This window comes from Onychomys torridus, chromosome 15 (assembly GCF_903995425.1).
Source record: "Onychomys torridus chromosome 15, mOncTor1.1, whole genome shotgun sequence".
Classification (NCBI taxonomy): domain Eukaryota; kingdom Metazoa; phylum Chordata; class Mammalia; order Rodentia; family Cricetidae; genus Onychomys; species Onychomys torridus.
In genome coordinates, this window is record NC_050457.1 from 49,655,597 (window position 1) to 49,672,333 (window position 16,737).

General features: G+C 40.1%; 2 protein-coding genes across 3 annotated transcripts in view; both read left to right on the forward strand.

The window, feature by feature from the left end:
- The window catches only part of Prlr (prolactin receptor), a 50,792-nt gene extending 41,893 nt beyond the window's left edge, over nt 1–8,899 (forward strand). Inside the window, exon 9 of the mRNA XM_036206728.1 lies at nt 8,536–8,899. Coding sequence (XP_036062621.1) covers nt 8,536–8,628 — 93 coding nt within the window. The 3' untranslated portion in view covers nt 8,629–8,899. The remainder of the gene's footprint in view (nt 1–8,535) is intronic.
- A 5,382-nt stretch (nt 8,900–14,281) lies between these two features.
- Nucleotides 14,282–16,737, forward strand: part of Agxt2 (alanine--glyoxylate aminotransferase 2) — a 36,153-nt gene continuing 33,697 nt past the window's right edge. For both annotated transcript variants that reach the window (XM_036207373.1, XM_036207374.1), the window contains exon 1: nt 14,282–14,366. In XM_036207373.1, coding sequence (XP_036063266.1) covers nt 14,282–14,366 — 85 coding nt within the window. The remainder of the gene's footprint in view (nt 14,367–16,737) is intronic.

Consider the following 16,737-nt stretch of genomic DNA (forward strand, 5'->3'; position numbering starts at 1 on the left):
CTATACCAATCCAGCCATCCCTGGGAACATTAAACATTTTTCTTTCTTTATGACCAGATAGATTCATACTAAAGTGTGTTCTTTACAAACTGACTTAAAGCTCATATCCTTTTATGAGTTTTATAAAATACCTTTAAATATAGAAGATTAACCAAAACACCAGTTGGATGTAAGGAGAGATAGGCGAGGCTGCCAGGCGGAGACAATAAACAGGAGAAATCTAGGCTAGAGAGAAGAACAGGGATTGATAAAAGGAGGAAAAGAGGATGCCAGGGGCCAGCCACTCCGACACACAGCCAACCACAGAGTAAAATGGAAAGAAAAATACATAGAATAAAGAAAGGTAGAAAGCCCAGAGGCAAAATGTAGTTAAAGAAAAATGGTATAATTTAAGTTAGAAAAGCTAAGCTGGCTAAAAACAAGCCAAGCTAAACAAACTAAGACTAGGCATTTGTAAGTAAGAATAAGTCCCCTGTATTTATTAGGGAGCTGGGTGGTGGGCCCACAAAGAGAAAAAAAAAAAAAACTACATAGTATTGTCATATATATTTTCTTTTTTAGCAATTGGATAAGTACAAAATGAAATATTGTCATTACTTTAATGTTCTTTTCTCTGGTAAATCCATCTTATATCTGAATAACTCATTAGTTTTCTGCTTATTTTATATATTTCTTTTGCCATATCTTGCATTTAATAGATCTTGTGCTTCTGTCTACTACCCTGGTACTCTAATTCCCTACGTCTCATACAAAAATCTGACTATCCAGCAAATCAATTCCTACATCAATATATCCCTTCCACAAAGCATTCTGTTCATTCAGTTATTCATCATCTAAATTTTGAGACAATCCTATCATATCTCCTAAACTCTTGTCCTGGGGACTAAATGGTTACGTATTAAAATTGTGTATTAATTCCAAGAGAAGTTGTAAGCTTAGACATTATTCCTTGCTTGTGAGGGTGACCCATTGCTTCGATTACATTAGCCTTCAGTAAAGATTTATATTATTCTTCATGAGTATTTGTGCTTGTTATATGAAACTCATTTCTATGCAGCCGGTACATTTTGTTGCTATTGCCATTGGCACCTTTTGAAAAAAAAAAAATGCACTATTTTTTTTATATTTATCTTGTATGTTGCAACTAAGTGAATTCTATTTGTTCTTACATTTTTGTAGATTTCTTTGGATTTTCTATTTTTTTAAAAATTATATCCTCAGAAAACAACTTTAGTTCTTCTTTCCAGTACTTACACTTCTTATTTCTCTTTCACAATCTATTACTTGTAGTAGAGTTTACATACATGTGATAAATGTGAGCAGATGGCAAAGGCCTTCTTCATGCCTCCTGACTTTTAGAAAGTGCATGGCTAAACATTTGCCCTTAGGTGTACTACATCATGTAGCATTTATACATACCCTTAGTTATGCTAATGAAATCCCTTTATGTTCCTCCTTTGGTAATTAATATGAGCATGTGACTTTTCTCCATTAGTTAGTGAATAAATTATTATAGTAAAATTCTTTGGAGAAATATCTTTGGGCTAATTTGCCGTTGTATTGTTGAGAAAACATCACTTTTCATGGTATTTATCAATTTTGTTAGTTCTAATTTGTTTTTAAAAATTAGCGCTTTTACACTTATGAGACTCATCATTTTGCTGCTTCAGACAGAATTTCCTGAAGTGATCACAGAGAAATTAAAATCATGGTTTAAAGGTTTCTTCTCGTTGTGCTTCTATTTACTTTTGCTGTATATATCTGTAAGCTATAGTATTCGGTGTATATTGGCTTAAATTTTCAAGCCTTCTAGTACAGTGTTTCTCAACTTTCCTAAAGCTGCGACCCTTTAATACAGTTCCTCCTGTTGTGGTGACCCCCAACCGTAAAATCATTTCATTGCCACTTTATAACTGTAATTTTGTAACTGCTATGAATTGTAACGTAAATATCTGGTATGTGACCACATAGGGGTCGTGACCCATGGGTTGAGAACTGCTGTTCTAGAAAGTTTAGCCCTTTCATTGCTAATTTTGATCCCTTTGATGTCCAGTGATTCTTTTATCATGACATCTATTTTTTTTTTCTGACTCTCATGTTCTTATTCTCTTTGGGGTAGTGAATCTCTTGCCATCACTTTAAACTGTCCTATCACCTTATTTCAGGTGTGTCTTCTGAAATGTGTAGTTAGATTTCCATTTACCATTCCCAATGGAGATTTGTGTGTGTGTGTGTGTGTGTGTGTGTGTGTGTGTGTGTGCCTTTTATAAGATCAGTTTTCTTTTCTTCATTGAAAGCACCTTTCCCTTTGTCTTCTGCATCTGAATTATATGAATCAGTCTAACTCTGTAATAATCATTAGAGGAATAAGTATTAATTGAAGGTCCTGGACACAGAGCTCACTATATGTGAGGCCTCCAAGTTTAGAAACAGTTCCCACACACACACACAGGAAGAGCAGGAGTGAGTGGGCAAGTTCTTAGAAACCTCATTCTGCTGTGACTAAAAGGAATAATTTGCCTTGATTGGGAAGTTCAAAAGAAAGAGCAACTAAAAAATTTTACCTGCTAAAAGAAGGGTCAATCCTACAAAAAGTTCCTACCATGCAATTTACCAAAAAAGAAATGATAAGATGTCCTTGTAAGTGCAAACCTTCTTCAGGAGGATTGTCTGTCAGTCACTCTACCACATCCATTAATGAGGAATGCTTTAGCAAGTAGTGTGTGCTTTCTGTCCCATAGGAATCTAGATGGGAAAGCAGAAGTTGGGACCAGCAGAAGTGGGGAGGAAGAGAGGGTGCGGATGACCGATCATGAGCAAAGTATAGTGATATATATGTCAGAATGAAGCCTATCATTCTTTATAACAACTGAAAATAATGATGAGAAGGAATTTCTTGAATGAGCCTTGTGTGTCAGACACTGTGCTAGCACGCCTAAGCAATATGGGTGCACTCTGTGGGCTCTTGGGTATTGCAGTTCAGTAGACAAACCAAAGCAATTTGTGTCCCAGGTCTCTGCAGGATGTGGCTTTTTTAAGAAGGAGCAAGTCCAGTCATTCTGCTAGGACATGCCCGAATGTCTCTGCACTTTGTGCCACTTTTCAAGAGCATCAGCACTGTGTGAACCTGGTTCTGAACCACACCTCCACTTAGACGCTGTTCCTTCTGCTTTCTACATATTGTCTAGCCATCCCATGCTCACCATTCTTCACAGTCCATTAGTGCTGAAACGGAACACCCACAACATGAAGTTTTATATGACTTTTGCCCCACCAAAAACTTTCCCAAAAAGCATTCTCCTTCTATTCCACAGGCCCCGAGAGCTGGAGATGTAGAGGAGAGCTTTAGGAATGCTGGAATTCACCCTTAGTAACTCTTACTGGACCTTGCTCTGATATTGGCAAAAGGCCTTGGAGGCAAAGGCAAAGTTCATTTGCACTCAGAACTTAACTAATCATTAAGTGGTAAACCTGTGTCCAATCTCCCCTTACAGTCACCGATGAAGTTTGCCAGCTTTTATGTTCAAGGAGAAATTCTCAAACTTCCCAATCTGATAAAATACACTTGGCATTTGGGGAATTCATTATCTTGGAAATAGCTTCAGGTGGAGGTAAAATTTGGATCTTCTCTCCCCTCCCTGTTTACTAGCTGTCTTTACAGAGAAGTTTTTCTCTGATTCTGGTATATAGTTAGGAAGAGTGTGCCTCATCTGCCCAAAGTGGACTGAAAAGAGAGCAAGTAAAAATGGTCTCTCCTAAATTTCTTGTAACTCAGAGGCAGCATCTATTGAACTGGTATCCTGGAATGAACCTTGGGTAAGATTTGGATGGATATTCCAAAGAACTTTCAGGGTGAAGGAGAAGTTTTTCTAGATGGAATCTCTCTCCTTACCCTCCCAGTTTTCAGACTCAGTTGGATATTAACTTTACAGAAGTCAAATGAAAAACATCTTGAAAGAAAATGGTTTTATGAAACATTAGTTAAACTATAAATTGATGCTCTCTCATTGGTATATACTTAAGATGTACATACATGTTAATCTGGGAACCTTCTTCAAAGAATTTGTTCAAAGCGGGGAAAATTATGTGCACACAATTCTCTGTGCAAAGATGGTGAAGGAGGACATATTAAACAAGCCGTGTCTTGTAGTCAAGCTTAGGAGTTGTCATTCTTATCTCTGCAGGAAAAAGCTGAACAGACTGAAATTAATTATCTTCCTTGAATCCAGTAGAGAAGTAAAGTTGCAAAGTGAATTGTCATCCTGAAACCTAGAGATAGGTGAATCCTAACAGGTGCAAAGGAGCTCTCACCTGGAGCAGAAGCCACTGGCTCTATACCCAGCAGGAACATTTAAATAGTAATGTTGACAAACTACTAGAGGTTAGGTATTCACTAACATGAAAAGAGAAAGCCTCTAGTGGCCACCACTAGGATGATTCCACAACCTTTATTGGTCTTGTTTATAAGAACATGCTACATTGCTGAGGTTTCGATCACCTTATTCCTGTGACTGTAAAAAAAAAAAAAAGGCAGAAATACACTTGGCACCCTCTGTAGCAGGAATCTGTTCTGCAGGGAGAATGACTTTGCCAAAGCCCTATATTGGGAAGGATATTCTCTAGCACCCCATTTTTCTGTCATAATTAAGGGAGAAAGTAACAAAAAAAAAAAAAACAGGTTTAAAAAACAAGCTTCAAAAACTAGGCTGAATCTGGCAAAGAGAACAGGCAGGGGTGCTTTGCTTGTTTTGCTTAGTTTTGTTTCTTAAGTTACTCTGACAGAGAAGGAACTGTGAAGTCCCGCTCCAGAGTCGTGCACACATTGAAGACTGAAGTCAACAATGTGCATCTATAGCTTTACAGTTCAAAGAGCTGCCAGGCTGCAGGGGTGGCTCCATGGGGGCACTTGCTACCAAGCCTGACGACCTGAGTTTGGTCCCCTGAAAGGAAGAGCTCTGACTCGTGAAAGTTGTCCTTTGGTCATATGAACACACACACACACACACACACACACACACACACACACACACACACACACAAAGTAGATGATAATAATAAATACCTACTACCCACAATTCTAGTTTTAAAAAAAAAAGATTCTGAGGGTAAGTTAGTGACATCAGGGAACACGAAGGTTCACAAAGGGAACACAAAGGATATTAAACACAGCTTGTTTAATATGTCCTCCTTCACCATATCCATCATGGAAGGCTGAGGCAAAAGGATCACAAATTTAAGGTGAGCTTACTTAGTAGTGGCACTGTCAAAGACAAATCAAAACAAAACACACCTAAGAAATTTTAATTCTCTAGTTCTTATGCTATGGAAAACATTAAATAGAGCCCACATCTAACTAGGCTAACATAAAGTCTCATACTAAAGGTCTCTTTACCATACATTATCTTATCATATATTACACAGCACGTTATATTAAAAAAATCACAAAAGATGCTAAATTGTTAAGATAAAAAGTAACATCTGAGGAGACAAAGCAAACATAAGAACCAGACTCAGATATTGAACTGTTACCATTATCAGACAATTTTCAATAATTATGCTTAATATGTTAAAGACTCTCTAATAAAGAAGAATACATATAATGTCATAAGAGTACTTTAATGAGAGAAAGAGACTCTAAAAGAGAATGAAAGAAGGGCTAAAAGTCAAAAATACCATGAGAGAAATGAGCAGTACCTTTCTTTACCAGTCTCTGGAAGACGGCGTTCAACTGAGGGAGGAATTGGTGCAAGCAAGCACCTAGGAATTTCCCAAACTAAAACACAAGTAGAAAAAAAGAGAGGGGGAGAACATAAAATCTTCAAAGAATCATGGACTATTTCAAAAGGTGTAACATACTGTGATTAAAATATCAGTACATGAGGGCAGAACAGAGAAGATTATCTGAAATAATAGTGGCTGCCATGGTCTGAGTTTTCTTATCTCCCTTGAAATGTGTATATTGAAATCTTCATTCCTGAAGTGATAGTCTATACATTACATTACATTATGAGAATGGCATTCTCCTGAGACTAGTGCCTTTAGGAGAGACATCCTAAGGAGCCTGTTTGCCCTGCTTCTGTGTAGGGATACATGAAAACAACCACATGAGGACCATGACCTTAACGTGTACAAAAGCCTGCCAACACCATCTCTTGGACTCCATAGTCTCCAGAACAGTGAGAAATATATTTCTATTCCAAAAATTACTTAGTCTCTTTCACCTCAGCCTACATGGGCTACGGCAGTGCAAAGAACTTTCCAGAATCAAATAAAATACATAATGGAATATCATTAGAGAGTCTGGGGAAATGGCTCGGGACTTCCTTTTGTGTGAAAAGCTGTGTTGTGGGTAGTTGACTAAATTGCATGAGTATGGACACAAATTTGTAATCCTGTATTTATGAAAATTCTCCCTACACCCTAAAATATCTATTTTGGATAAATTTCTGTAGGATGCAGAAAAGAATATATATTTTGAACCTTTGGGTGTCATATTCTCTAGCTAGCTGTTAAGTCTACTTGATCCACAAGTTCATTTACTCTGATGTTTCTCTGTTCATTTTTTTCCTCTGGATGACAGATATGCTGATGAGAATAAGGTGTTAATTCATGCAATTACTAATGTGTCAACTATGCTTATTTAATTGTCTGATGATCTATGTACTTTTATAAACTAATAGCATTGTTTTATAAAACTAGATGTGCTGAATATTGGTGTATACATGTTTATAATCATTCTATATCCTTGATAGATTTGTTCCATTATCCACATAAATTATGTGACCTTCCTTATCACTTCTCAATAATATTATTTTAAAGTCCATATTGTTAGATATGAATGAGTGTAGATTCTCCTGCTTTCTTCTGGGTTCTATTGACTGGGGATATCTTTTCTATATTTTTACTTTTAGGCTGTGTTTTCTTGACCAATTAGGTGCACATCTAGGAAGCAACAATCAAGTCATTTTGTTGTGTTGTGTTTGGGGGTGGGTATTAGATATACTAGTCTGAGTCTTTTTGTTTGTTTGTTTGTTTTTTGAGACAGAGTTTCTCTGTGTAACTTTGGCGCCTTTCCTGGAACTCACTCTGTAGCCTAGGCTGGCTTGGAACTCACAGAGATCTGCCTGCCCCTGCCTCCCACATGCTGGGTTTAAAGGCATGTACCACCACCGCCCAGCTTAGTCTGGGTCTTTTAATTGGACATTTGATACCATTAACATCAGAGTTATAACTAGAAGATATGTACTAATACCTTCCATTTGCTGGGGGGATTTTTTGTGATATTTGATCCTTTCCTATTTTGGTTGCCTTATCTACTCTTCTAATGAGATTCGGTCTTTCCTATATTCTCATGGTTGTAAAAGACATTGAGAAACACAAGTAAAGAAGGGCAGGAAAGGGAGAAGCATCACGTTGTATTATTGTTAAAACACTCAACACACAGGAAGAGGAAAGACTGTGGGAAGCTTCAAGAAAGTATCCTGTTACATATAAACCCACGTGTCTAAGGTTCTTGTATCCTCTTGTACCTAGATGTGCGTCACTTTTCCAAGATCTGGGGAACTCTTTTCTACTATTTTATTTAAAATGTTTTCTGTTTCTTTAGTTTGTACCTACTCTCCTCTTCTCCTTATTCTCTTTTTCTGAATCTTAATTTGGCCTTTTAATGGTGGCTCAGAAGTCTTGCAGTATCTGTTTTTACTCTCTTAGTTTTCTTTATTGTCATCTGAATATTTATATTTGTCTATCTTCAAGCTCTGACATTCTACCCTCCCATTGATCCACTTCACCCTCCACTGGTGAAGATTCAACTGAGTTTTTATTTGGTTTATTAATCTTTTCACCTTTGAAATGTACGTTTGTCTGTTTTTACTTTCTAGCTCTTCACTGAATTATTTCATGTGCATGATTGTCCCCCTTATTTTACTCAGCAGTTTACTCATATTCTGTTAATTCATTGGGAGTTCATTTGTATCTTCTTTGGATTTGTTGGTGGTTCTTATCATCATTCTTTTCCATTTGGGCTCTAATTTTGCCCACTTTGCTATCATTAAAATCAGTTAGTATGGAATGAATTTTTCACTCTTTCGAGGAGTCATGTTGCCTTGATTTTCATATTTCTTGTATTTCTGCATTGGAATTTGTATATATAGGTGTGGTTTATGGACAGAGGCAGCTACAGTTATTCTGATATTCAGTTTCACAGAACAAGATGGGGTGCACCACAAGCTTCCGGCCAATTATTCCTAGTTTCCATCACATCTATCTGCTCTTGGGGCAGGGAAGCCATGTACGGATGCAGTAACCAATGCCAACAGAATATTACCATATTTCATCTTTGGGTCTCTGACTTTTGGTTAACTCGGCTCCCATAGATAATCACTTGCTGTCATTCATTCCCCTTTGTGGAGCTCTGGTAGTTAACATCACCGATTGATGGCACCCAATGAAAAACAGTCTGCCCTGTGACTCCTACTGACTTCCCACTGAAAGGAGCCCTCTATGGTTCTGACTTGGTCTCTCTCCTATAATTAGACTGGCTCTCCAAGCAAACACAAGGTGGATCCGCGCCTGGCCCTTCCTGGACGATTCCATAAACTGGACAATGCAGGGACACTTGACTCCTGAAGCTGCAGACTCAAGTGGGAGCCTCTCAAAGTGGGTTCCACCACCATCGTGACCAAATGCTGAGAACAAGACAGAATTTTCCCAGTGCCGACAATCTGTACAGTCTCCAGGACCCCTGCCTGGCTAGACTACAAATTTGCTCAGTGATGAGAACAGTGTTAATTGTGTTTTCTGAGCAGCTCATTTGCTTTCTTTTAGCTCGGTCTCTGCCTTCTGCATCCTGCTTCTCCCAGTTTCACATGGTGATGTCTCTGCCCCTCTGTGTGCGCCTCTCTCTCTCTCTCTCTCTCTCTCTCTCTCTCTCTCTCTCTCTCTCTCTCTCTCTCACACACACACACACACACACACACACACACACACACACACACCCCTCAGTTATTTTCTATTTATCAGGCTCTGCCTGCTCACAACTGTAACTATACTTGATGTTTTCCAAAGCTTCGGCTGTCTCTGTCCTCAGCCTCTGCTCTCTGGAGCATCCCTGCAGCGGCTAAAGTGTCCCGCCCACGGATGCGGTCTTTCTCTCCATCTTTTGTGCTCGAGAAATTCTCTCTTTTAACCTTCTCTTTGGTCGCTACTGAAACACCACTGCTTTCCTGCTGTCAGACCTCTCGAAGAGTAGCTGGTAACTGCTATCAGCCATCCTGCTCTATGCCCCAGAGATGCAAGCCATCACTGGAGGTCATCTTCCTCCCACTCCCTTCATGATTTTCTGGGCTTGAGTGTATCTTTGGTTCTCTGTCTGCTTAAGAAAACACATTTTATGATCATCAGAATAATCACTCCTTTAAATAAAAAAAAATCAATCACTCACTTCTCCAAGAGTTATTCAAAATGTATTATTTTGCTTCCCACTCTGAAAGCTCCTCATGTTGGGTGCCTCAGCAAAACTTCAAATCGTACAACACTGGAAAAAATAAAATTCCAGTCATGAAAACTGTAGCTTATATTGTTCCCAAAGGTAAAACTGATGGTGCAGAAGAACTGAAGAGCATAAGCCAGACTTTGGAGGAATCAAGACCTAATACCCACAGTCCAATAGTGTGACAGATTCTGAGCCCAAGGGAATGGCTGTGTATCCACTGCCCTCACTGATGTATTATCCTGCCACCCTTGATCAGCCACACTACACAGCTGCTCCCTACAGCCCTCAGAACACCTGGGCTGGAGGCTGGGATCCCAGCAAGAGATCACAGTTTTTATTGAACTCATAGCAATTCTGTCCTTACCTTGTACCATTGCTAACTGCAGGCATTTGGGGTAAAAGGTCATTTCTTGGGTGTTATTGCAAGATATGTCTAAATCAATTGCCTTTTTGTTAGGAGCAAGTTACACATAAGAAGTAGAGCTGAGGGGAGGTGTGGAAGCTGAAGGGAGAGGCCAAGGAGAGATACACAAGACAGTTCTCACAGATGGCAGTTGGCTTGCCTCTGTATCTTGGTAAGAGTCTCTGGCACAATCTCCCATGATAAGATACCCTCAGGGATTAAAAATGTTTCCTGGTCTTCCAGAGGACCAGAGTTCAGTTCCCAGCACCCACATAAGACAACTTACAATTGCCCATAATTCCAGCTTCAAGGGATCCAGCACCCTCTTCTGACCTCCATGGGCACCTGCACATACTTGGTACTCTCTCACACATGTACACATAAATAAAGATAATCAACATTTTAAAAAGAAAAATGAACATACCCTCCAAAATAGTAGGATATCTTTACCTTGGGTTTGTAGGGTGATATAACACACAAGAACTTGAAGAAAACTCAAGGTGGAATCAATAATGTCTAGTTCAAACCACTTCTGAGAAAACATTTGGAGAAGAGAAGCCATTCTAAACCTGCAAATTAGAGGAGAGGTCACATAAAGTAGAAATGTTAAGGCAGATAAAGTACTAGGGCTAGTCCCTTCTCTCTTCCAGGCTGGTCCTCTCATACCTTGGTGAGGACATCTTCTCTTTTAATAAAGATTTGCTTGCTGACCACAGTGTGCTTTCCCTGTGAAAATATTTCTCCCTGAATAATCAACCAGAGTACAAGAACAGAGGAAACTTGCCACAGCACTTTTGCAACACTGAGTCCATCCACCCACCTCTTTGCCCTCTCTAATTTCTCTCTCTCTCTCTCTCTCTCTCTCTCTCTTTCACTTTCTCTCTTCCTCTCTTTCCTGTAGGTATTGCTATAAAAAACACATTGACACACATTTTTAAATGGTGGAAACCTGGAAGAGATAGTCTCATAACCAGCTAGTTGCATCATAAAAATATAGTTCTGAATGAGAATAAAATAAAGGCAAATATTGCAATTTCATACATGCACATAAATAAAAAATGCATTTGGGCTGCACTGTATTAGCTAGATGGTAGGGCTTTTGTATAGCCTGCTCCAAAGCCCTGAGTCTGATCCTCAGTACAACAAATAGCAACAATAATGATATTACTATTAAAAATATATATCACATGAAAATGTATTCATCTCAAATAATATACATGCACACAAAAATCTATAAATACATTAAATCATTGTCTGTGGGCATTAGAGTTAGGAGGTAGTAGAACTGATGAATAAGAATTTAAGAAATTAAAAATATTATGAAAATAAATCCCACTAACTCCACAACTGTCAACTCTTTGCTCCATTTAAGAAGCTGGAAGGATCTAACCACATCCAGGGCTTTATGAAGCTATTCAACGCCTACTTCCTCACAATGAACGTCTCCTTCCCTAAGGTTCATGCGTCTTCTTTACCACTCCATTTTTTTTGTAATGTTGGGATTGAGCCAGGTCCATGAATATGCTAGACAAGCACTCTACCACCCAGCTGCATCCCCACCCTCTTTCATTTTTATTATGGAACAAGACCTCACCAAGTTTCCAAACTAGCCTTGAACTCACTATACAGCCAACTTAACCTCCCTGGCTGGTAGGATTACACCCAGCTAAAACAGTTTCCTCATTTCCTTATGCCAATCCTCCTCCTTTCTTTCTTATGGACACCCCCAGTTTCTCGACCCTTGGCTGCTTCAAACAAATCCTTGTCCTTCCTCCATACTTTGTTACTTTCTCAACATTGTGGTAGAATACCTGGCAGAAGTCACTTAACATGGAAAGGATTTGTTTAGACTCGTGGTCTAAGAGAGTACAGTCCATCATGGTGGGGAAAGCATGCATGGAGGTTGGACCAGCTTTGTCTGTGACAGAGTATGGGACGATGACTGGTTATTAAGTGCCACAAACCAGGAGACAAGAGAGCTTGGGTGGGAAGTAGAATGAACCTTGGCCATCTTGGTTGTAAGTCTACAATATAGCCTCCATCAGTAAAGGGTCTATAATCTACCAAAACAGTGCCACCAGCTAGGGAACCAAGCATTCAAAGTCCTGAGCCTGTTAGGGAGGTGTTTCACATTGAAATCATAACCTACCACCTTTGGCCGCCTTATGCCATAGCGATTTCATAGTGCAAAAACAATCTAGTCAAACTTCAAAAGTCTCACTTCTAACACTGTTCAAAAGCCACCAATTTCTTCTGTGGGGAAATCTCTTAACAATACGCACTTTTGATGCAAAAAAAAAAAAAAAAGTTAGACTTCTAATATGCAGTGGTATATTAACCATTCCTGTTCCAAAGGGGAAATCCTGAGACGTAGCAAGAAAAGTCTAGACCAAAGCAACGCAGAAACCCATCAGGGAAAATTCCAAGTCCTAAAGCTCCATGTCTAGCATCTGGATTACAACTGACTTGACTAGACCCATGCCACCTGAAGCAAATGTGAGTGAGCTCTCTCTTGTGCTAGCTTCACTCAGTGCCTGCATGTTTCCTTGGTGTCTGTGTGCTCCTGATACCTTGAACATCCTGGCATCTCCATGGCATCTTTTGCTTCACCTTCACAACTTCATGCAATGGCCTAACATGGCCTCATTGCAGGAGAGATGAGAAGTAGCACATTTCCACACCTCCTTAGTCTTTCCTCTGGAACTGTCTCACAAGCTTCCCATGCCTGTCACTCACTTTGCATGCCTACACAGCAGCATCACATAAGTGGCAATACACTCTGCAGCCAGATTTAGATGCAGTTCATTCACCCCTGGAGCTTGACTGCTGTGGTCTCAGGGTGCTTGCTTTTCTGCATCAGCAAGAACATTTACCTACCCAGTCATGTTAGAGCAGGATGCCCTAGAGTGAGGTCTTAACTTACAGGTACCACTTCTGCAATCTCAGGCAGAATCTCTTTCATTGCACTAAGCTCTTTAACATCAATCTGTCCACAGCCATTTTTTTCTACAACTATAGAGTTATAGTTATACTTCTTCCATCTCCAACCTGCACGTCTTCCACATCTTTCTTTCCCAACCATCTGTAATGAGTGCTGGCGCCCTCCTCTGTGTACATAATACATAAATAAATCTTTTTAAAAAATCTGGCTAAAATAGTCAGCAATAACTGCACCACAGCCTGAATACTATGCTCTCTCCCAAAAATTTTTGTCTCTCCCAAAAATTCATTCTAGTAACTTTTAATTCAGCATCACTGAGATCCCCAGACATGAGTAGAACAAAGCCAGATTATTTGCAAAATCATAGCTTGAACGAACTCTGTCCCAATTTCCAATTTCATCCTTGTTTTCCTCCAAAATTTCACGAGCACAGTCTTTACTGCCCACATTCCCATTACCATTCTGAACTCCTACCATAACGGCCCATTGCGCTTCGTTGACATTCTCAGGCTGCTCTAGTTCACAACTCCAAACTCTTCCACATTCCTCCCACAGTGCAACTCTAAAGGCCTGCAGACCACATGGTCAAGTTTATTACAGCAGTGACCATCCCCTACTTCTCAGTAGTGACTAGTCGCTTCTCTTGACACTCTGACTGAAAACATGACAAAAACAAATTAAGGCAGGAAGGACTTACTTTGACTCATTGTGTGAGAGAGTATAGTCTATCACGATGGGGATACGGATGACATGGAGGCTGGCCCAACTTGGTCCGTGGCAGTGGCAACAAGGGGCATAGGTGTTTCTTACATGTCACTGACCAGGAAGAACATAGCTTAGGCTGGAAGGATACTCTGTCAAATACTCAGAAGCTCTGCTCCAGTGGTCCTATGTCTGCTAACTACCTTGCATGTCCCAGAGGTCCCATAACTGCCCATAGCAGTGCCACCAGTCTGGGGTCAAGTGTTCAAACGCATGGACATGTGAGGAACATTTTATATCCAACCCAATTTTGGATATAAACACGTTATATCCAGACTAACTCTGTGACTGCCCTTCTACGGAGCAGTTCACTCTGGTGAACCTGGGGTGGAATACAGGCTTACAAAATGAGCCCGGGAGAACTTAGTTTGTCTTCTTTTTCAATTGCCTTCTCTCTCCCTTATCCTCCTTTCCCATCCCTTCACTTCCAATTTCCTTTGCCACTCTTCCTTTCTCTGCCTCTCTCCTTCATTATTCTCACTATTTCAGGCACTGTTCCTAACAATGTCAGGCTCTGGGGGTTTACCTAAGTGCACTTGGAGTCAGCAGTCTACAGCTCCCTTTCTAAAGCCTCCTCCCTCTTCTAACATCAAAGTCCAGCTGGTCAGTGAGCATTTGGAGCCTATCCTCCCACTGACCTGCTTCCACAGGATTTTGCAGTTTGCTTCCTTTCTGGAAAGAGATGGCTCTAGCCTGGAGAAATATGCAGAAAGCCTTCTCCCTGGAGACCTCTCTCAGAATCCTCCAGATGTGTCCATCCTCAAGCTGTGAGTAGAAACCAGGGGACATGAGTCAGGAGAGGGTCCCCAGAGGGGAGAAGCCTGAACTCTGGAGCCTGTTGCCTACCTAGGATTGAGATAATTAGAGCTGGGTGAGGACTCGGGATTTTAGAGATAAACTTGTAACAGCCAATGGTTCTGAGCCTTTCTGGCGCAGTGTTTCCATTTAAGTCAGTATTTTATAATGACCCTCACTTGTCCTGAAATGAATGAATGACAAATTCGGGTAATACACAAACTAGATTTTAAAACCAGCTGTCTCCACTTCGGTATCCCCCCCCCCGCCTGACCCAGGCCTAATGCTTTATTTCAACGGTATCTTCTTTCATCTTTGGTTTCAGTCTCCAGCTTAGTCCTATTACACTGTCCCACACATGAGAAGACAAACGACAAAAAAACAATTAAGAAATGTGGTCAGGGGTGGAAGAGATGGCTTAGTAGTTAGGAGCACTTGCTCTTCTTGGTTCAGTTTCCAGCATCCACATGGCTGCTCACAACCACCTGTAACTCAGGTTCCAAAAGATTCAATCATTTCTCCCCATCTCTGCACCAGGCATGCACATGGGGCACATACATCAGTGTAGGAAAAAACATACACATAAAATTAGCAAACCTAAACATTAAAATAAAATGAAAAAGAAATATGATCAAAGGCAGAAACATGTCAAAGCCAGCTTCATTTAAAGCCAGGTGTGTCTGACTCCAGACTCAGAAGATGCACCACACTCTGTTTGTTGCCCTTTCCGGTCTGTTAATTCCATTTCTCAGACAGAGATAAATTGTACATGAACTAAGTATGGGGAAAACTACACTGAAATTACTAGCTACTGACAAAGTGAGAGGAAAAATGTCTTCAAGTTCCCTTTTCTACAACCGAAACTCTAGGATGGTAGAGCTGGCTTGACGGTAGCAGCAGGTGAGGCATGGTGCTTTTGTTCTATTGGTTTCCTTTTTTAGCTTTTAAACTTTTCATTTTTATTTGACACAGTAATTGTGCATGCTTATAGAGTACATTGTGGTAATGTGATACATGTAACTAATGTGTCATGATCAAGTCAGGATGATTAGCAATTCCCATCTCCTTACTGGCCTCAGGTGGTGGTTTAAATGAGGGTGGTCCCTATTGGCTCATATATTTGAATACTTATTCACCAGGGAGTGGAACTGTTTAGGGAGGATTAGGAGGTGTGATCTTATTGGAGGAGGTTCGTCACTGGGAGTGGGCTTTAGAATATTTCAAATGCACATGCTAGACCCAGTGTCATTCTCTCTGCCTTCTCCTGTGGATCAGGATATAAAGCTCTCAGCTACTGCCCCAGTACCATGCCTGTCTGCTTCCTGCCATGATTGAGCTTGGGCTAACTCTCTGAAACTGAAAGCAAGCCACCAATTAAATGCTTTTTTAAAAAGGATTGTCTTGGTCATGGTGTCTCTTTGTAGCAAGAGAATAGTAGCTAAGACACTTCCTCTCTTCTAGTTCTTTGTAGCACATACAACAGGTTACTGTAACCCAATAAACCTACTGTGCTACAGAACACTAGAATCAGTCCTAGGATGTTATGTGACTGAAACACTAGAATGTTACATGATTCATTTAGTTATTGTTCCTTATATCATTCCAGACTCTAGTAATCACTCTTCTACACTCTTTGTCTTTGATATAAACTATTTTAGCTTTCATATATAAAGAATATGAAGTCTTTCTTTTTGCTTTGACTAACATGTATTGCTTAACATAATGTCCCCAAGTTCCAATCATTTTTCTGCAAATGACAGGATTTCATGGCTTAATAATATGTTATTATGCATATTCACCATGTTATCTTTGCTCAGTGTTTCTATTTCTTCACCCGGATTAGGCACCTCTTTGATTCCATGTCTTGTCTATAGTGAATAGTGCCATAATAAACATAAGCATGGAATATACTGGTTTCTTTTCCTTTGGGCATAAAACAAGAAACTGGGCGGCTGAACCATGTGGTAGATCCATCTTTAGGTTTTTGGGAAATCTCCATGCTGTTTTCTATAACAGCTATCCTAATTTACATTCTAAATAATGGCCATGGAGAAAGGAAGGGGATCTGAAACAATAAAGGTAATACACAGAATTGGGCATGAAGAGAGGTCAAAGGTGAGCCAACAGGAGCCATGAATTCTAGAAGGGACCTTCTCACAATGGCTTTGCTGGTGAGAGGTGCTCATCTAGCTTAGTTATCCTTTCACTTAGCATAGGGCAGAGACACGGCTGCTGTGGTCTCGTGGAGGAGTGGGTAGTACAGAACAAGCAACAACATTGTCTTCCTGCTGCAGAACAGTGAAAGACAAGGAGACCACCCTTCTGTCTGATAACCTCCAGTGC